This window comes from Sinocyclocheilus grahami, unplaced genomic scaffold (genome assembly GCF_001515645.1).
Source record: "Sinocyclocheilus grahami isolate Dianchi unplaced genomic scaffold, SAMN03320097.WGS_v1.1 scaffold226.1, whole genome shotgun sequence".
NCBI lineage: Eukaryota > Metazoa > Chordata > Actinopteri > Cypriniformes > Cyprinidae > Sinocyclocheilus > Sinocyclocheilus grahami.
The window spans coordinates 988,130-1,009,775 of NW_015505405.1; the positions used below are offsets into that span (position 1 = coordinate 988,130).

General features: G+C 35.6%; 2 protein-coding genes across 2 annotated transcripts in view; one reads left to right on the forward strand and one right to left on the reverse strand.

Annotated features, from left to right (window-relative positions):
• Positions 1-4,882: 4,882 nt before the first annotated feature.
• The window catches only part of itih5 (inter-alpha-trypsin inhibitor heavy chain 5), a 31,358-nt gene continuing 14,594 nt past the window's right edge, over positions 4,883-21,646 (reverse strand). The window contains exon 15 of the mRNA XM_016287922.1: positions 4,883-4,915. The gene's annotated coding sequence lies outside the window, so the exon portion shown is untranslated. The remainder of the gene's footprint in view (positions 4,916-21,646) is intronic.
• On the forward strand, positions 5,393-17,553 carry tmem110l (transmembrane protein 110, like). Its single transcript, XM_016287925.1, has 8 exons — positions 5,393-5,799; positions 11,978-12,026; positions 12,106-12,201; positions 12,292-12,413; positions 13,684-13,796; positions 14,846-14,929; positions 15,045-15,173; positions 17,159-17,553. Exons 1-8 carry the CDS (start codon positions 5,655-5,657, stop codon positions 17,258-17,260), a joined length of 840 nt encoding a protein of 279 aa, XP_016143411.1. The 5' UTR covers positions 5,393-5,654; the 3' UTR covers positions 17,261-17,553.

The following is a 21,646-nucleotide window of genomic DNA, read 5'->3' on the forward strand; positions in this document are numbered from 1 at the left end:
AAATAAATCGTAATTCCTTGTTCCTGAGTTACCAAACATTACAGAAGACCTGACTACTACCCATGGATCCAGCAGATTAGTTTGTGTGCCTTTGGCGGGGAGAGACACCACTGAGGACTATGCAGAGTGCTTTTGTGCACCTGCCAGCTTTGTGGACTGGGAGGAGAAAGCTTTTAAGGACTTATATCACTTTGGGCTCAATGAGCCTCTTAAGCCTTTTCTGCCAGGAGGCAGATGTGACTTCAAATTGGATCAGTTCATTAATTACGTTATAAGAACCTGCCTGTCCCCCTACACTGTGGGATACATCTATGCTCCCCAATGAGCCCCAGCATTTCTCAGCCAGTGGTGGCACCCTGTCCACCCTCATTCTTGTTCCTCACTACAAAATCTAGCCCGGTGGTCCTACCACAGCGTTCCCTAGCCCTGTGGTTCTACGTCTGGTGGTCCCAAGGCTCCCAAGTCCATTGGTCCCAGTGCCCAGTAGTTCGGTGGTCCCAGTACAGCAACCTTTAGACCTGTGGTCTCAGTGCTCCCAAGTCTGGTTGTCCCAGGGCTCTCTAGCCTGGTGGTCCTAAGTCCGGTGGTGCCAGTGCTCCTTAACTTTTTGGTTCTGTCTTCCTAATCTGGTGGTCCCAAGTCCAGTTGTCCCAACTTTCCTGAGCCTGATGGTACCAGCACTCTCTAGACAAGTGGTCCTAATTCTGGTGATCCCAGCACCAGGGACCAGTGATCCTGAAGGTCCCAAACCCGGTTGTCTCTACTTCAGTGGTCTTGAAGGTTCCAAGCCTGGTAGTCCATGCTCCGGTGGTCCCAGAGGTGCTACCTTTGTCATCAGTGCTTCCTGTGATGACTACTGCCATCTTGCTGTACACACTTCCTCATTTGAGGTGGCATCGTCCACTGCAACTCTGTTCTGCCACTGCCCTGCCTGTTCTGACATGCCATGAAGGCTGTCCTTCTCTGCTCTGTCACGGCCACAGAGGCCGTTCCAGAGTTCCCAGTGTTCCTTGCCAGAACAGTCACAGCCAGTAGTGGCGTCACTTGAGGCTGATGATACATGGGGCAACTTTTTGAGCAATTTTGCCAGGCACATTTTTTTGAGCAGTGTTGCTTTGGCAATTTCCCACTGAAAATGGGTAACACATTTCTATCAGGATACTTTAAATCAGTCGTGGGCCCTGTGTCTCACCTGGTTGCCCATTGATGACAAAATTAGCTAAAGTTGCCCGGCAACATTGCTCAAAAAAATTAGCCTGGCAAAATTGCTCAAAAAGTTGCCCCGTGTATCATCAGCCACATGAGTTTCAAAAGTTCTTCTTAATGGAACCCTTGAGTTGTCTTCTGCAACTTTATGAGCAATGTTGCTGGGCAACTTTGGGCAATGTTGCCGTCAACGGCCAACCAGATGAGACACAGGGCCCATGACTGATTTAAGGTATCCAGATATAAATTTGTTACTCATTTTCAATGGAAAAGTGCCCAAGCAACATTGCTCAAAAAAAGTTGCCTGTCAAAATTGCTCAAAAAATTGCCCTTTTATCATCAGCCTGAGGCATTGTGCTCGCTGTGTGAACATGATGCATAGTTCTAGAATAATATGAGCATGTATTTACTCATCTCACCTGCACAAAACAGATTAAGTATTCCTCAAAATGAATAAAAACAATCAAATGCAAACTCAGAATATTATACAAACCTGCAATAATTAAATGTTAAATAAGACAAATATAATTTATGTATTTAATCCTGTTTTATTAACCAATCTCTTTGCTATTGACTTTCGATGATCCAATTCAATCATATTAAGCAAAAATGACACATTTGCATTTTTGTTTTTGATGAATAGTGTTGAACGTTCTTCTCCTGTGTCATATTCTTCATGCAGTTTGTTTGAGCTGCGCCCTCTACTGTACAGACGGAAATTTACATTTCCTTCAGCCTGAGGCGTATTCATTTCACTTTTGTTGTGAAAGGGCTTTTACATTTGTAAAATAACTTTTTTGTATTAAGGACAAACAATCAAGTCTTGTCCAGATTTAAAAAGCAACTCAAAAGTAATGTAATGCATTACTTTCCATAAAAAGTAACTAAGTAGCGTAATTACTTGTTTAAGGAGTAACGCAATATGGTAATGCATTACTTTTAAAAGTAATTTTCACTAACACTGATGAATACAAAATAAACAGACACACCAACTGCGGGTTTCACTGAACAAAGCTTGACCTGGTGGTCCCAAGGCTCCCAAGTCCATTGGTCCCAGTGCCCAGTAGTTCGGTGGTCCCAGTACAGCAACCTTTAGACCTGTGGTCTCAGTGCTCCCAAGTCTGGTTGTCCCAGGGCTCTCTAGCCTGGTGGTCCTAAGTCCGGTGGTGCCAGTGCTCCTTAACTTTTTGGTTCTGTCTTCCTAATCTGGTGGTCCCAAGTCCAGTTGTCCCAACTTTCCTGAGCCTGATGGTACCAGCACTCTCTAGACAAGTGGTCCTAATTCTGGTGATCCCAGCACCAGGGACCAGTGATCCTGAAGGTCCCAAACCCGGTTGTCTCTACTTCAGTGGTCTTGAAGGTTCCAAGCCTGGTAGTCCATGCTCCGGTGGTCCCAGAGGTGCTACCTTTGTCATCAGTGCTTCCTGTGATGACTACTGCCATCTTGCTGTACACACTTCCTCATTTGAGGTGGCATCGTCCACTGCAACTCTGTTCTGCCACTGCCCTGCCTGTTCTGACATGCCATGAAGGCTGTCCTTCTCTGCTCTGTCACGGCCACAGAGGCCGTTCCAGAGTTCCCAGTGTTCCTTGCCAGAACAGTCACAGCCAGTAGTGGCGTCACTTGAGGCTGATGATACATGGGGCAACTTTTTGAGCAATTTTGCCAGGCACATTTTTTTGAGCAGTGTTGCTTTGGCAATTTCCCACTGAAAATGGGTAACACATTTCTATCAGGATACTTTAAATCAGTCGTGGGCCCTGTGTCTCACCTGGTTGCCCATTGATGACAAAATTAGCTAAAGTTGCCCGGCAACATTGCTCAAAAAAATTAGCCTGGCAAAATTGCTCAAAAAGTTGCCCCGTGTATCATCAGCCACATGAGTTTCAAAAGTTCTTCTTAATGGAACCCTTGAGTTGTCTTCTGCAACTTTATGAGCAATGTTGCTGGGCAACTTTGGGCAATGTTGCCGTCAACGGCCAACTAGATGAGACACAGGGCCCATGACTGATTTAAGGTATCCAGATATAAATTTGTTACTCATTTTCAATGGAAAAGTGCCCAAGCAACATTGCTCAAAAAAAGTTGCCTGTCAAAATTGCTCAAAAAATTGCCCTTTTATCATCAGCCTGAGGCATTGTGCTCGCTGTGTGAACATGATGCATAGTTCTAGAATAATATGAGCATGTATTTACTCATCTCACCTGCACAAAACAGATTAAGTATTCCTCAAAATGAATAAAAACAATCAAATGCAAACTCAGAATATTATACAAACCTGCAATAATTAAATGTTAAATAAGACAAATATAATTTATGTATTTAATCCTGTTTTATTAACCAATCTCTTTGCTATTGACTTTCGATGATCCAATTCAATCATATTAAGCAAAAATGACACATTTGCATTTTTGTTTTTGATGAATAGTGTTGAACGTTCTTCTCCTGTGTCATATTCTTCATGCAGTTTGTTTGAGCTGCGCCCTCTACTGTACAGACGGAAATTTACATTTCCTTCAGCCTGAGGCGTATTCATTTCACTTTTGTTGTGAAAGGGCTTTTACATTTGTAAAATAACTTTTTTGTATTAAGGACAAACAATCAAGTCTTGTCCAGATTTAAAAAGCAACTCAAAAGTAATGTAATGCATTACTTTCCATAAAAAGTAACTAAGTAGCGTAATTACTTGTTTAAGGAGTAACGCAATATGGTAATGCATTACTTTTAAAAGTAATTTTCACTAACACTGATGAATACAAAATAAACAGACACACCAACTGCGGGTTTCACTGAACAAAGCTTGACAAGAGTGACAAGAATGTCATTCAAAATAGAATAATAAAAGACATGACTTAAAACATAAAACAAGCCAAATCTGCTGTACACAGCTGTGATAACAGCTCCTAAATATAGTAAATAAAGTTAGTGACATTACCGCACAATATCTGTTGAACAAAATGGTTTGCATAGTCAAAGTTATTGATAGTAAACTTGAGTGATTTCCTACTGATTTACTATGGGATCATTTTTATAAGCAATAAACCAAAATATAGTTGTAGTTGCTGATTAATTCACCTCATTGTCCTAATACTGCTTGTATGTCTTATAAAACTGTTTTATTTCTTTGAAGTCAAATCTATTAATCTGATGTTGTACCATATGTAATTTCTTCTGTTGGACACGCTTCAGTTCTGGCTTATTGTTGCATTGCATAACTTAATGTCTTTAGAGTTATGGATCATTGAAGCTGAAAAAACCAAGCAGTCCCACCCCATTACACTCCTTTTACTGTCTGTCACGTGAATGGTTTACTCATAAAGATAGATTTTATAAGGGCCAAGAGATCAGCAGATGCATCACACAAGTACACTAACATACCCTGGAATTGATTAGAACAATTGACTGCCCCATTCCAAGAGGTCCATCAATAACTTCTATTTTTTTTTTACTTTGGTTTTTAAATACATAGGCCCATTGTAGTGATTTTTTAAAATCACAATAGACAAAATTCAAGAAACGACTAAAAACACATCTGTTCCACCTTTATTTGTCCCTCTAAGTCTAGCACTTTCTATTCTATTTTAATTCTACTTTATCTATATTTATCTTCTTTTTTTATTTAAAAAAACAAACACTAGCTTTCTATTTTTTCTATTCTATCTACTTGTTTTTCTTTGTGTGTGTGTGTGTGTGTGTGTATACGTGTGTTTATTATATATATATATATATATACACACACACACACACACACACCTTGCTACGTGTACTGCGTTAGGCTAACAGATACTTGTCATTTGTACTTATATATTGTTGCTCTTTTGTTAGTTTTGACTGTTTTTATTGTCCTCATTTGTAAGTCGCTTTGGAAAAAAGCATCTGCTAAATGTCTAAATGTAAATGTAGCCTAAATGTAACAATAGGCTACAGATAAACAATAAAGACTACACCTAGTGAAAATGTTTTTTTTCATAGAGCCTATTCTCAGGTAAGTTTACGTTTGAAAACTGAGGTAAGATGACCCTACCTGGTGCAATAAGGGTAAACATCCTAGTCATTTTTTGATTGCAGAATGTATCAAATACATCTGATTGCATTGTACTCTATATAATATAAAGAAAAACAAATAAGAATTCTAAAATAAGACTGTGTGCGTTCAGCACATGAGTGGGACAAAGGCTGCAGGAGGTGACGTCAGCAAGCCGCTTTCCCCCCGTGTTGACTCAATAACAAGAAAGAAGAAAAGTGACCTGAGAGAAATGCTTTGTCTTGTGCCACATCGCTCGATTTCAAAACGACTTCAACAGCGCCGGTGTTGTGTAGCCAATGCGATCTCGGTTCTTCGGTCTTGTCTTCTCGCCAGTGAAGTTGAACGGAAAATCTGTTTAAGTCGTTTGCGCGAGGATTTCTGTTCCGAAAAGGATCTCTCTTTTGATTTTTATACGTAAACATGTTTGTTTTTTGGAAGAGCAGCAGTAATATGAGTGATTTGGTGGGTCCGGGGTATCAGGGTTGCGTGGACGGGTCTCTGATGGACGGATTCAGTGTTTTTATTCAGGGTCTGTTGGCTGTTCTGGCTTTCAGCACTTTAATGTGTAAGTTTCTTACGCTTTTAAAACCAAACCGCAAATGAAACGATGTTTCTGTGTGATGTGATAGTGTTTTCTATTTATTTATTTTTTTCTGATTACGGATATGATGTAGCACGTGGCTTGGGGTTTGTTTGTTTACAGTTTTGTTTGTTAGCTGTTGTAGTGTATGGCGGTGCTATGGTACAGAAATGCTGTTTTTTTTAATTTATGCTTGGTTTTGGTGCTAAATGATTAGCATATTTATATAGCATGGTATTTATATGGTACCTACTTCAAAAAAAGTCCAATATTTCATTTAATGAACATGTATGAAACACTATACATAGATTAAGCCATGTTTACTGTTTAGTGTTCCCTGTAAAGAAAATGAAAACTGTAGTAGTTACTTGCACTTAACCTTAAAGGGGTCATATGTTGCGATTTCAATTTTTCCTTTCTCTTTGGAGTGTTACAAGCTCTTGGTGCATAAAGAAGATCCGTAAAGCTGTATTCTTTATAAAAGTTCAGAGTCAGCCACACCTACCTAAAGCGGCTCGTTCTAACACGCCCCCGCATATCTACCTCACTATGTGGGAAGATTTCCATAACGCCGCCCAAATGTTCATGCAAAGAAAGTAGGCGTAACTTTTAGTCTCACTGTAGTATTGTTGACGCTGCAGCCATGTCGTGAAGACGCTGTGTGCTTCGTTGTAAAAGCGAAACTACTTTGTTTGGTCTTCCAAAAGAGGACGATATCCGCTTCGTCATGCCTAGAGCTGACCTGTGCTGGTCGCTGAGGGAATACATCAACTTTCACCGTGGACGAAGTGGAATCCAGCCCGGGGTCGTCACATGTGGTTGCCGCTCATTCGTCGGATCCGCCGAGTGCGCCGTTCTCAACCCCGCCGCCTCAGCTCACTCTATCCCGGCCTCAGCGCACGCTAAGCCGGGGCTTCCGCTCACGCTAGGCCGCTGTGTTTTTCGTTGTGAAAGCGAAACTACTTTGTTTGGTCTTCCAAAAGAGGACAAGACTACAAATCAGTGGTATTTACAACACAGTTCCAGAACAGTTTAACCCAAATATCCAGATGTGTGCAGGGCATTTTATGGAGGACTGTTTACTGATCCTGGGAGAGTAACGTTAGACTAAAATGCCGGCAGTTCTGACTCGCGTAAGTACGTTTTCATTTAAAGGATTTGCCACTGATGATTCAAACGTGAGTTTTGGGCAGTGTAGAGTAGTACTTGTTGTTTGTCATTTCTCCGATCACAAATGCAGACAGAGTTTTATGTTTACGCGGCGTGATGCAATGCAACGCAACACATAAAAAGACAGTATAAGTCATTATAATCAAGTAATTATGTCCCCACTGGACGCAACAAATGCCTCGTTTGTAATGGGTTTTAATGTTTTTGTCTCGTCGCTCCAGTCTGACACGGCATCAACAGTATGGTAGGGGCGTAACATTTCCGTCTCACGCTTGAGGTATTCAGCCAATCACAACGCACTGGATAGCTGGCCAATCACCGCACACCTCGCTTTTCAGACCGATGAGCTTTGTAAAAATTGACGCGTTTCAGAAAGGCGGGGCATAGAGGAGAAACAATAATGTACAGTATGTAGAAAATAATGTTTTTTTTACTTTAAACCGCATAAACATTTCATTACACCAAATACACAAAATAATGTTATTTTTAGCAACATCAAATGACCCCTTTAAAACGACTAATTAGAAAATGTAAATGACATTTGTTGATGTACTTAGGTTTAATCTGTCTTAACATTTAAACAAAAAACTGACACATATTTAGGCTAAGCAAAATATGTATAAAAAAACAATGAAATAATATTTACAGAACAGAGACAATGATTCCGCCTTAGTTAATATGTCTTGTAATATGTTTTCCCCCCTTCTTCCTGGTGCTTGTAATGCATTCACTCTTCTCATTGTGTGCTAATTCAAGATCTGAAGTGTTTAACTTTCAAGCAATTAGGAAACTTAATGACTTTTAATCAATAGCACTGCATATTATAATATCATTCAGTGACCTAAATAAACAAAACAGCATACACACCTATCCACACATAAACTTGGGCCCTATGAAATGTTTTTCTTTCACTCAATTTTTATACCACATTTCCGTCTCCATCTCATACATTTTTTTTTTTTTGCTTCAAATGAGGAACAAGACATTTAGACTCTGTGGTGTTAGGATGATGGTGACCTGCATCTAATATTACAGTCATCTGGTAACAAATCGTATGTGCAGTTCAAATGGTAATGGAAAACATTGAAATATTAAGGTATTTTAAAATAGTGATTTCTACAGCTGTAAAAGTCATGGAGATAAAAAAAAAAAGAAATAAAAAAAATAATTAATTCATTAAAACAAAAAAAAATATTCATTAATCACAAACTACTGGAAAAGTCATAGAAATTGGCAAAAAGGTGAGGAAATGCAGTATTTGATGAACATTTGTTCATTTCGTGATTGTGGACTTTGTCACTTGAAGTAAACATGAATTACACTTCGTTTTGTTTCTGTAATGTGATGTATTTCTGAGTGCAACGTAGTGCTGGGCGAACAACCACATAGCCGCTCTTTAGTGTAGATGCATGTTGATTTTATCAGACGATGCAGCGATTTTAAATGAGAGTGACTCCTGGTTAACATGTATTAAAAGGGGTCGTGTTTAGTCATTATTTAGTGTGGTATTTTTTGACAATATTCACTCATCATGACAGTAAAATAGGGCATTCTAAGTCAACATACTGCAGTATTTCCTCTCTCAATCAGTAGAAAATATGGTTAACACCCGGTCATGCATGAAAAAAAAAAATACCGTCATGTACCGGTATAATTTTGAAAAATACCCTTATATAAATTTTTGCTCATACCGCCCAGCACTAGTGCAACAGGATATTCAGTGAGGAAAATATATAGGCCGATTTTATCAACTGGGAATTGATTGGATCATGAACAAAGCAGAGTTTGCAAAAGCAATGCCTAAAGATTTGTTTCTTGATTGACATTATCGAGTATAGCGAAGAGAGGTCAGCAGAAAATGAAAAAGATTAGTAAGTTAGTAAATTAGTAAAACTGACTGCATTTCACTTTCCAACAAAAAACTCTTCTCCAATGAGGTACGAGTATTACTCAAAGATAAGATTGTTTAGCTGTGTGATAACACATGATAACAGCATCGACTCCTGTAGCTCATGTGATGCTCAGATCCCAAACTCAAGCTTCTGTTTCCAGCTGGAGGGATCGAGTCATGTGACCTTCCTTTCAAGTTTGAACCCTAAGGTCCAGAGTTGTTTCTTTCCCAATATCTAACCATGTCATGTGATCATTCAGTTCAAAGATACACTATAGTGTTTGCTCGGTTGATATTTGGTCATTCTGACCTAATATTCATTCAAACTGCTACTGATCATTTTATAAAGTGAATGTGGTGGTGTTAGAATGTTATTTACTTGGGTGTTAGATTAAAACTAACTTGTCCCACATTTGGGGTACGGATAGGAATGAGAACTCAAAACATGCAGCTTGTTGAAGTTCTAAGCAATCGGAATTTAGATTTTTACCTGTTGGATGATAAAATAGATGAAAAAAAGGCCAATTTAGCAATGTCCCGGCATGATGGCAGTGAGTTTTGGGCCTCACATTTGTTTTTGCCAAAGGATGTGAAATAGGTTTCTAATTCTTAATTCCCAAAAGCAGCTTGTTTTTTCTTTTCTTTTTCTTTTTTTTTGGTCATGCACTGAATAACCCCCCAAAAACATGGTAAATGACCTCTGACCTTTCTAAAGTTACACATTACCATGGATCTGTGCTGTTCCTGTTGATCATTAAACATTTTGCTGTGTACAGAGAAAAAAATATCCTAATCATTAGTTGTTATCAGAGGACTGGCATTTATTTATTCATGTATTTTTTTTCCAGTAAGAAGTTTAGCTTACATTTTCAGGATAGATTAAGATATTTGACCTAAAAACAAAGCTGGGAGAAGTTCTATCTTATGAGCACTGTCAGAGCTCTGCTTATGCTTGTGTATTTACTGAATGCACTTCCTCTTTGTTATTCTGGCCACTTCCTGGCTTCTTTTTGGCTGCTTATCTTTGTTGACGTCATCACTGTTAGTTTCCTCAGACATTCAATAATCATCATCCTGCTTCTGTTTGGCTGGTGATTACAGAGTAACCGTTTGTATATTTGAAAAAGATCCAGATATGTCTTTCAGCTTCTGTTATAGTGGGCTAGTTTGACATAGAGTTTTGACATTAAATGCAGTTAGTCTGTTCCTTGAGAGCGCTTGTTTTGATGTACATCAGTGATAGCGTTATTTCATTTCTAATTTTGTTGGTGGTTTAGCTGTTTTTTTCCCCCCTCCAATGTATTTGATTTAATTTTGGCTTATGTGTACTAGACTATTATAAAGACAGCAGTGGGGCATTTAGGTTTAACATAACTTTTTTTTCATCTTAATTCACCCAAGTGTTGTAAAAAAAAAAAAAACGAATCTATTTTTGATATTCAACATCATTTAAAAAAAGTGGATCAGGTAAAGTCCTCCATAAAATGCGCTGCACACATCTGAATTTTTGGGTTGAACTGTTCTGAAACAGTGTTGTAAATTTTGTAAAGTTGATGTATTTCCTCAGCGACCAGCACGAATCAGCTCCAGGCATGACGAAGCGGATATCGTCCTCTTTTGGAAGGACAAACAAAGTAGTTTCGCTTTCACAATGAAACACACAGCGTCTTCACGACATGGCGGCGGCATCAACAATACTACAGCGAGAATAAAAGTTACGCCTTCTTTCTTTGCGTGAACATTTGGGTGGCGTTATGCAAATCTTCCCACATAGTGAGGTAGACATGTGGGGGTGTGTTAGAACGAGCCGTTTTAGGTAGGAGTGGTTGACTCTTAACTTTTATAAAGAATATCTCTTTGGATTTGAGACTTTAGTCTTTGTAACTGTACAGATCTTTTTTATGCACCAAGAGCTTGTAACACTCCAAAGAGAAAGGACAAATTTAAATCGCATCATATGACCCCTTTAATGAGGCTGAAGTAGTATCTAAAACAATTTTGTTTCAGTTTTGCAATTTTTATTGTTAATTTTTACTCTTATTTTTTTATGTTTTTATCTCTTTTTGTCACTTATCTTTTACTCTTATTTTAATCATTTGTCATGTATATGAAATGGGCCACAGCCCCCTTATTATTATTAATTAAAAATTGATATATATTATTTAAAAAAGCAATAATATATATAAATTTTTCACGCCAAATATTTCACAAAAATATGTTTTACAGGTTTAAAATGGTTTTTATATATATATATATATATATATATTGGGGTGCTGTGTGTACATTAATGAGGAAAAAAAAATAACTTAAATGATTTTAGCAAATGGCTGCAATATAACAAAGAGTGAAAAATTTAAGGGGGTCTGAATACTTTCCGTACCCCCTGTACATATGTATTTATATATTTATATATTTATATATATATATATATATATATATAAACCACTTTAAACCTGTAAAACATATTTTTGTGAAATATTTAGCTTGAAAAGGGTGCATGCACTAGATTTCTTTAAAATCAATGACACTTGATTTTATATTTTGTTAACTAACTGATACAGACAACCTTTTTATCTCATTTGTGTCCCTTCATTGCATCCAAACCAATGTGTGTTCCTTATAGAACATATATAAAATATTGGCTATTAATCAGAATTAATATTTTATTCCGTAAGGACACATTAAATGGATCAAACATGACAGTTAAGACATTTATAGTGTTATAAAAGTTTGTATTTCAAATAAATGGTGTTCTTTTGAACTTTGTTCATCAAAAAATCCTGAAAAATGAATTTATTGCAAAGCTATACATACAAAACAGTTTTAGATATTGATAATAATAAGAAATGTTTCTTGTGCCAAATCAGCATATTAGTTTTATTTCTGAAGGATCATGTGACACTGATGCCAGAATTCATTTTAAATATATATTAAATAAATAAAAAATCAGATAATATATAATAAAGATAATATTTCACAGTATTACTATTCTTTTATGTGTTTTTGATCAAATAAATGCAGCCTTGCTAAGCACACGATCGTTTTTTTTTTTTCTTTTTCAAAAACAAAAAATAAGATGTCTTTACATCTTTGTCTTTACAGTGAAAAGGTTTCGTGAACCCGTCGGAATAAGAAGACCATGGAGGATCTGGTATTAATATTAAACATTAGTTCAGAATTATGGTAAAATAATACAAAAATAGCACAGAATTTTTTTTGGTTTTCTCCAGGTTCTTTGATACGTCAAAGCAGGCTGTTGGGACTCTTTTCATGCATTTTGCCAACGTTTTCTTGTCCACACTCACCAATGAAGATCCCTGTTCTCTGTGAGTCAATTATTAGCCTGATTATTTGTCAAGTTTATTGCTTTAACCTGCCATTAAACTAACCGAATGGCCCTTTTCTGTTTTTAACAGATATCTGTTGAACTTCCTGTTGGATGCCACATTGGGAATGCTGGTGATCTGGGCGGGGGTGAAGGTTGTTTCCAAGATAGTGGAACATAAACAGCTAACACTGCTGATGTTTGGAGAATACGGTGAGTTACACTGATGGAAGCTAGTTATAATGGGTGAAGAGTGGGGATAAGGGGTCAGTTTAATGTCCAAGACTACAGGCATAACACTCAGGAAAACATAAACCAAAAATTCTAAACAAAAGAGAAACTGATGCATCTATTTGAGCCGTTTGTTACCACCAGAGGACGCTGTATGTTATATTTTTCAAATATGTTTGGGTAGTTTCCCCACATTTGCTTTTTCCCTCTAGAGGGATTCCCTTGGTAAAACACCATAGAAAAATAAAATCACACACACACACACACGTGTGCACATGCACGCAAAGCAGATGGAATACGCCCATAGTTTCACATGATTTTGGCCAAACAATTGTTCATGACTGTTTTTCTGCTTAGATCAGTTTTATATCCCTGTTTTGACTGTGCGCCATGTCCAGTTTACCATTATGTTTGGAGGCTGATCACTTAAAAGTGCTCAGATGCTAAAATCAGTGCTACTACTATAATAAAATGACCAGCATTCATTAAAGTTAGAGAATGATTTCTTACGATTTTTTAGTTTTTATCATATGGAAGAACGTAAGTGCCATATAAACAAATAAATGAGTCTTTGATTAAATACACCAATGCATTTGCCAATCTAGCTTTCAATAAAAAAATTATCAAAAATAATCATCATAAAAATAATGTGCTTATGTAGCAATAAATAAATGTATGTATCTTTCACAAAATAAATAAATGATGAAATTTCAACAATTATTATATGTGTTAATGCATTATATAATAATGTAATAAAGTGAAATGTTATGTATTTATTTGATGTGCATATTATATTTATTGATTGTCACATGTCATGGTTTATTATTATTTTTATTAAATTAAATGTATTTATTTATTTTATTTATTTTTTGCCAAATTTCATGATTTATATATATATATATTTATTGATTTATATATCGGGCATGATTTATTTGTTTATTGAAAGGTTAGTTCATTTGTTTACTGACACATTACATGGTTTGTTTATTTATTTATTGGTTTACTTATTCATTAAATAAATGTATTCATTTATATATATATATATATATATATATATATAAATGACATATTTCAATAAATAAATAATCAATTTAAACAATCTCTTTATTTTGTTTCTGAATTTTTAAAAATGTTTTACAGTTTTTTTTTGTTCGTTTTTTTTGGCTACTGATGACTTAACAACTACATAGCAATAGTGTCAAGCACTTCAGAAAATGTAATCAATTGTAGTACATTTTTGAATGTGTTTTAGGTGATCCTCCTCGGATAGCAGCCTGGTTGGCTCAGTGCTCAGTGTATTTACTCATTGTTGCTCTGGAGAAAAGTGTGGTCACTCTGGTGCTGCTCGTTCCTGGGTGGACCAATGTAAGATAAACTTTCACACACTCAAATGTTCTGTTATTGTTACACAGACTCACCCCACTGCCATCATTTCCCTAAACTAAAACCGGTCTCTGATCCAAATATTTGTTGTTAGATTTTGAGCAATATATAGGCCTAACTCTTTTTGGAATGGTTTGCTTTTTTTTTATTGGTTTAGATATTTTAACGCAATGACATTCATAAGGATGACAAATTAAATGTTTTTGGTGCCTGTGTATAATAAATAGACAAATTACTATTTCTACTGAAGGATGTCCTAATATGCAATGATGAAATGAGGACTGTGACTACAGAGATAATATTTCATCTGGATTAGCGTGGGAATAATGAAAAGATTGTCTGTGCATGATTTCCTCTATAGACTTGTTTTAATTTCAGTGAAATAAGCTATGTATTTATAAATGTACATACTTAATACACTCAGAAGAAAAGGCACAAAGCTGTCACTGGGGCAAGACCCTAAGGAACAAAAGCTAAAAGGTACATCTTTGTACCTTATTTACCCCTAAATACTATATATTAGTACTTTAAATGTACATATTAGTACCTTTTGAAAGGGTACCGCCGCAGTGACAGCTTTGTACATTCTTTCTGTACATGCAATTTCAGACTTGTTCTAATTTTTGCTGAAAAAAGCTATGCATGCATGTACAATGTAAAAAAGAAAAAATGGTGTGGAGGTGATTTTTGCTTAGAATTTGCTAGTAAACAATTACAAAGAAACTGCAAGTAACCCATTGAATTAAACACGAAAGTTGAAAAATTGAAATAATATTTTCCTGTGAAACACAATCTTTGTTTTATACAAAAACGTCAAAAAGATCTTTTTTTTTTACAGTGTATGCAATCTGTTTTTTGTTTTTTTACCGGCACATGCCATGTCTTTATGTTTTCAATGCATACGTCTTACATGCAATTTCTCACTGTAGGATGTCTAGATATTCTCGAATCATTTGTAGACAGATTTCATATTATCATTTTAATATACTAGATGGGTATGCATTGACCGCTGGTGTGTTTGTGTGTTATAGTTGGAGGAGGTGGTGCTGGACTACATCCCAAACCCACAGCTGGAGTTGGCTATCGTCATGCTGATCGTGCCTTTCATTGTAAACGTGAGTCATTCAAGAGCATCTATCTATCTATCTATCTATCTATCTATCTATCTATCTATCTATCTATCTATCTGTAATATAATGCACCTTATTTCTGTAAATATGTGTGTTTCAGTCTATAATGTTCTGGGTGGTGGACAGTTTAACAATGCGGAAATATAAGAAAATGACGTCTCTGGAGGGCTCACGTGACTGTCCCAAGCAAGTAGAGGTGTTGCCAAATGACAGCAATGACGAAGCTGAGGTGAGAATGTCCCAATAAATAAAAACATTTCACTTGTAAAAAACACAGTTTTGACCAAAATTGTAATGTAATAGTCAATTATAATTGCCTATTAAAAGTGCCTCACTTTATTGCTATAGCAATATGGTTTATCACACTATTAAACTGTAATATAGAGTGAAATGTAAGCAAAGCACATTTTTGTAGTCATTGTCCATTTCTAAGTCATATTTAAAGTGATGTTGCCAGTGTTGAGGTTTAGTGTGTATGCTTATGGTAGCTCAATAATTGCTACTTGACTAATTACTATTTGCCATTTACAGTAGATGATGCTTTTGACTTTTTGAGACAAGTCATTGTGTAACTTGGGTTAAAGTAGCTCACAATAGTGTGCTGTAAAAAATATTTTGTGACAAACATATACAAATTTTAGTAATGTTAAAAATATTTTTAATATGAAAGCCTGGATACTGTACATTTTGTTTGTAAGCTATTTTAATGGTCAGATTTGATAGAAATACAATGGTTCTTTAAAGTAACAAATGCCAGTTCTCATGTTTTACTCATGGGTCACTTCTTGCAAGATTTGAATTGAAGCGTGTCATTTCTGTGGCACCAAAGAGAATTCCAAAAGCTTTCGTAATATCATCATGTGCAAACCATAGGTTGTTCTTTATCCTGGGTTTAACAAATCCAGGAACAAATGAGTCCGTAAACCTGATCCTAATGACCCTGTTCCCCATATCTGTCCCTCAAGACATTTCATTCTAGTCTGGATTAATTCAGCGGTTCTCAGCTGGTTAGTCTCAGGCCTGTAGAATAAAGCAGGAAAAAAACAAACACAGCTAATGCAAATAATAAAATGCAGTATAACCATATAATTGTTTATAGTAAGAATGCCATGGATTTACCAAATTTTGCAGTGGAGGAGTGAAAAAAAGCATGTACCCATTCAAACTCAATGATATTTTTATGGACATTCGTCATCACTTAATAGAAATTACCCAAATTAGACAGATGACACATGTGTAACCTGATCTCATGGTCATAAAAAAATGAAATATGACCCAGAGTACATAAAATACAGATTAAAATGATCAGACAGACCAGAATGTGTTTTCTGTGTTGAATTATTTACTGTCAAGAGCATGAAACCATCAATTTATTTCTCATTCAGCCGGTTACATTCATAATTTTCCATATTATTGGGCTAATGCTGAATAAACTGCATATAATATGAATAAATCAAAATGTTTGATTTTACAGACACCCACTTGAGGTCCAATGTAAAATCTGGGTCCTGAAGCAAAACTATTTAAAACCTAATTAAATTTTTTTATTAGCTTGGCTTTATTCTTGCATATGAATTCAAATGAAATGTGCCAGCTGAAATGAATGTTTTGTTTCTTGGGTTGTATATGAATAGTTTGATTGTGTGTTGTATTCTTCTTCTTGAATGGTGGGATTGTGCTATATGAATGTGATTACAGAACAGATTTTTTTTTTTTTTTATATATTTGCATCATTTGACCAAAGACATTTCCAAAGGCCGTTGACCTCTAGGGTCAAATGGTCTTCATTTGTTTGCCAATACGGGGTCTTTCCCATCTCTTTTACTTGGTTCTCCTCTTCTTCTCTTTTATTTTTTTCTCATCCCTCTTTCCCTCACTCCTCCAGTTGTGGAAGTGTGCCAGCTGCTCACAAATCATCCATTTGTTCGGCGGGAGCAGTGACATTTGGAACATGTTTCCATAAGCTCATGCTATAGAGAATGAACCCAAATCTGTGGAAAAGTGTGTTTGATGAGTGCCGATATGAACGAGATCTTACAAACTGGTCTAGTGTCAATCTTCTGCTGAATCCATGCATCTGGGCTTGTGGTTTTATAATCAGTAGATTTACGCAACTATAAAGTGATCCAGCTCACATGAACGGGAAAACGATCATGTGTAAAATCTGGCCAGGCTCTTCAGTTGACCTCAAACTGTGTTTATATGTTTGTGTAGGTGCTGCTAAAGGAAGATGAAGATGATGCTACAGTGTGTTCTGAACAGGAAGAACACGTCTCAACAAAAGAGGTGTTAATACGAGTCTGTATGGAAGTTTAAAACAAACGTTTAGAAGTATACTTGTCAGAATTTCTTAAACACTATATATTAGTTCCTAAACCTAGTGAGCTGCCTTGATGTTTACTTCCTACATAGGCAGATACCTTCCAAATTGAAATGGAAACTCATAAGTGACTTTGGAACACTCTAATTAGACTTCAACTTAGCGCAACTCAGAACTTTTCATGTTAAGTACACACTGGAGATGGGACTCGGTTGATACCAATAGAGTTTGGAGTTAGCATGTTGCTAAGCTAACAACACAGTGCCATAGACTGTAAAAAAAAAAAAAATGGATGACATGTCTCCACTTCCTTCCACTACGGAAAAGTGAAGCCAAAACATCTCAGTATGGCCGCTGTCATCTTGCGAAAAAAATGACGTCATTTGGAGCCCAAGTCTGCACAGTAGTGATTCATTTGGAGTCTGCGCAATAGTGATCAAGAAGTGGAGTCGCGGTATCAAAGTCCCACCCAAACTCCCGCGGACCCAATCGCACACTCACAATCATGACACCACACCCCATTTTTGTAGCATCAAATAATTAACTAAAAGCAAACTTATAAAAAAAAAAAAAAAACGCTTGAACATACATTAATTAAGAGCGATAAGAACTACCTAAAAATATGGAAACCATCTTTGGGAAATGTTATTGTATTATCTGTTTTATTAAATTGTATTAATTTCATAATTCACGTCCCATTCGTTTACATGGAGAGGGCGGGGGTTTTGACCTATACTGCAGCCAGCCAACAGATGGCGATCAAAATGTTTTGGCTTCACTTTTCAGGTGAACACAATACTCAATACTTGAGACGATACTAAGTATGAAAAATTGTCAATGTTTAGTTAGATTGATAGATACTTTTTTAGCATTAAATGAAATGTGATTATCATCGACATTTCGTTTATGAAATTTGTATGCTAGTTTGGTCTGGATGCTTTAAATATACCTTTTCATGGGAGTACACTTGGGAGAGTAGATTTACAATTGTTTCCAATTGAGGGGTGTTTACACAACACCATTTTCAACTAAAAACGGAAAACTTTTTATGCGTTGTGGCCGTTCATTTACACGATAATGGTGCTTTGTGGGTCTGAGAACCCGAACTTTTGAAAATGGGTTTAAAAAAAGTGCAAGGTTTTGAAAACCGTTAGCGTGTCCGTGTAAACTACAAAAACAGAAATTTGTGAAAACGTTAATGTCATGCGCATGCGTATTATATGTTAACATAGTGTTTCTACAACAAAGTGACATTGCCAACTACTGGCCTGGCATACATAATACAGCGTTTTTAGTCGTTTTCGCGAAACCGTGTAAACGGGGATCGTTTTGACAACGTTGTCATCTGTACATGAAAAACACAAAGGAAAAACGTTTCTGTTTTTCATGTAAACATGCCCTGAGTCTGATGTTAGCATGTCGCTAAGCTAACAACACAATAGGTAAACGGATTCCTTTGTCAACATTTCTCTCAGATCGTCCGCCATCTTAAAATTTTATTTAAAAAAAGTAAGTAAATAAAATTAATCGCAATATTTTCTGAAATTGCCTTCTCCGAAAAAAGAAAAAAAAAACTCATGCAATGCTGCCAAATATTTTAGTATTCAATTATGTTTTGGTTACCATGAAGATACGTTCCCAGAACATTCTGATAGCAGTTGTTAGAGGGACAATGCTGTCTAGGTAGGCAGCTCTTTAGCTTTAAGAGCAGCTGGGAAGTTTTAACAAAATTTTAAGCAGACACATGCATTTTGACATGCTATACTTCATGTAAAACTGCATTTTGCTTATACTCTTATAATTGTTATGCATAAAGCTTATATTAAATGTGAGCTCATTTAAATTGAGATACTACATGGAATATTTGTGCTTTTAAAAATTCATGTCCGGCTTTTAGAAGTAGTGAATCAAAAATGTGATTTAAAATGGTCACCATCAGCGTCTAAGTTATATATTTTGCTTTATACATTTATATAAACTTCAACCTAAAATCTTGATGTTGGAAAAAAAAAAAAAAGTTCAGTAAGAGCAACAGTTTTATGAAATACTTTAAATTACATTGTATGTTAATGTTAAAGCAGACTAGATAATTATCAGCATACCAGTTATTAAAGGGAAACATTATCCTCCTTCCACATCCTTTAGAGTTCATACTTCTAAGAAGTTAATTAAAAGAAGAGAAATGGAGAGAGAGATGAGAGAGGAGGTCTAGTGTTTCTCCTGATTACAGACATTCAGACTTTTAATTTGTAGTCTAAACAAGTCATGTCACTACCTGTGATGAACACCTCGCTGTAAAAACACTACAACCATGCTTCCAGCTCTGATGCATGCTAGAATATTTCATATCTGAAAGATGCGCTCAAACAATTTGTAACTATTCAGTATTAAGTGAAAGACCAAATTATCTTTGTTTTTTTTATGATTATTTTTACACACCATGCACTATAGTTCTGAATAACAATTTGATATAACTGATGTATAAAATATACAACATGATGTAAAGTAACTGTAAACTTAGGAATTTAAGCTGTTAAATTATATTGATTTCTTCAAAATTGTAGCGATGTCAACACGCACATGCAATTTCTTCAACATGAGGAAACATCTTGTTGAAAAATGTTGACTTGATGCCTTATTTGGATGAAAACTAATAAAACTAGTTTGAGTGACTTAAACATAAATCGTCAAGTGATATAAAATATTGCTTGTAATATAAAGTCCAATCTAGAACTCATTTTGTAGCAGAAAGTTGCCACTTGATTTTTTTAGGAAGATTTGTGTTCTTAATGCATTTTTTTATGTACTAATTGTTTTATAAAAGTAATAATGCACTTAGCACCATTTTGCTTAATTTGAACCATAGGGTCAATGTGTGGATAAACGTTTTCGCTATCAGTAAGCAGGGTCACGTCTCCAGACCTTTTATGTGAAGTATATTAATAACCACAGCCAACAAAGTCCTGTGTGACAAAGGGGCTCTAAGAGGTAAGCACACCTGGAAGGGGTGGGTCCTGAAACCATTTGACCTCAGTCTGATGACAGGGGCAAACAGGTCACACTCAACCAGACATTAGTCAAGTCGGTTAGAATTTCTCAGCTGTTGTGGATATAACACCACTCTCTGGGGCAGTACCCTTTCAAAAGGTACCAATATGTACCATTTAAGTACTAATATGTACTTTTAAGCTACTAATGTGCACCCTTTAGGGATAAATAAGGTACAAAGGTGAATGTTTTGAAAGGGTACTGTGACAGCTTTTGTACCTTTTGTTCTGAGAGTACTTTTTTTTTTAAGTTTGTTTTATTTGTGGTTTGTTTAACATTAATAATTTTTTCTCCTTGCTAATAGTGACATTTTCTCTTTGCCACAATAATGTCCCACTTTTTAGGTAGGCAGGTTCTGTAAGTATTTCTCTAATTAATTATCGCTTAAGACCGTATATTTCAAGCAATTTAACATTTGAAAAATACATACAATAAAAAAAAAACATTAGGAACTTATTGAAATTATTATTTCACTTTAATAAACATCTGTAACATTAGTAAATCAAAAGGATGCATGTCATCAAGATTCTGTCTGATAAGATGATTATTTCTATGTTATGCATAACCTATAAATGGCAGATATAAAAAAAATTTTAATTCAGAGCTATTTTTAGAATTTAAAACATACCACCATTTATCAGTTATAGTCAGACTACAATATAAGTATTGACAAAATAATTATTATGGATACAGTGACATTTGTTTTGTCACATTGAATGATATTGAATAAATATCTGCTGAAATTATTTTAAAAAAAGCTAATAATGACCAGTAACAGATATTGTACCAATATGTCATACATCCCTGACAATAATTATTTTTATCTTAATTTATTTCTTGAACTGAAGCTGAATCAAAATGTAAATGTAGTACTTTAATAAAAAATACTAATATTTCAAAATAATTATTGACATCTTTATTGGCATATGTTTTCTATCTGTCGGTTTGTCTGTCTGTCTGTCTATTATCTATCTATCTGTCTGTCTGTCTATCTGTCTGTCTGTCTGTCTGTCTCTGTCTGTCATCTATCTATCTATCTATCTATCTATCTATCTATCTGTATATCATCTATCTATCATCACTTAATCTCAGAGGTCATGGTAGTTTTGTCTAATTTCATAAAAATAATTTTCTCTACAAAGATTTATACTTCTTTATCCTTTACTTTTATGTTATTTACCAAAAAGAAAACAGCCTATTGTTAACATTTAATGTATTAGTACAAAATGTTTTCCAAAAACAGTCGGTTACACTTTATTTTAAGGGGTCCTTGTTACAGTTTAATTATACATTTAAGTACTAAGTAATATTAATTAACTACATGTACTTACTAT

What these genes read in the sequence shown, in the direction of transcription:
- tmem110l (XM_016287925.1), top strand. Translation starts at nt 5,655, where the DNA reads ATGTTTGTTTTTTGGAAGAGCAGCAGTAATATGAGTGATTTGGTGGGT. An exon ending in GGCTTTCAGCACTTTAATGT is followed by an intron (nt 5,800 to 11,977) that starts GTAAGTTTCTTA and finishes TTGTCTTTACAG; the next exon opens with TGAAAAGGTTTCGTGAACCC. An exon ending in AATGAAGATCCCTGTTCTCT is followed by an intron (nt 12,202 to 12,291) that starts GTGAGTCAATTA and finishes TGTTTTTAACAG; the next exon opens with ATATCTGTTGAACTTCCTGT.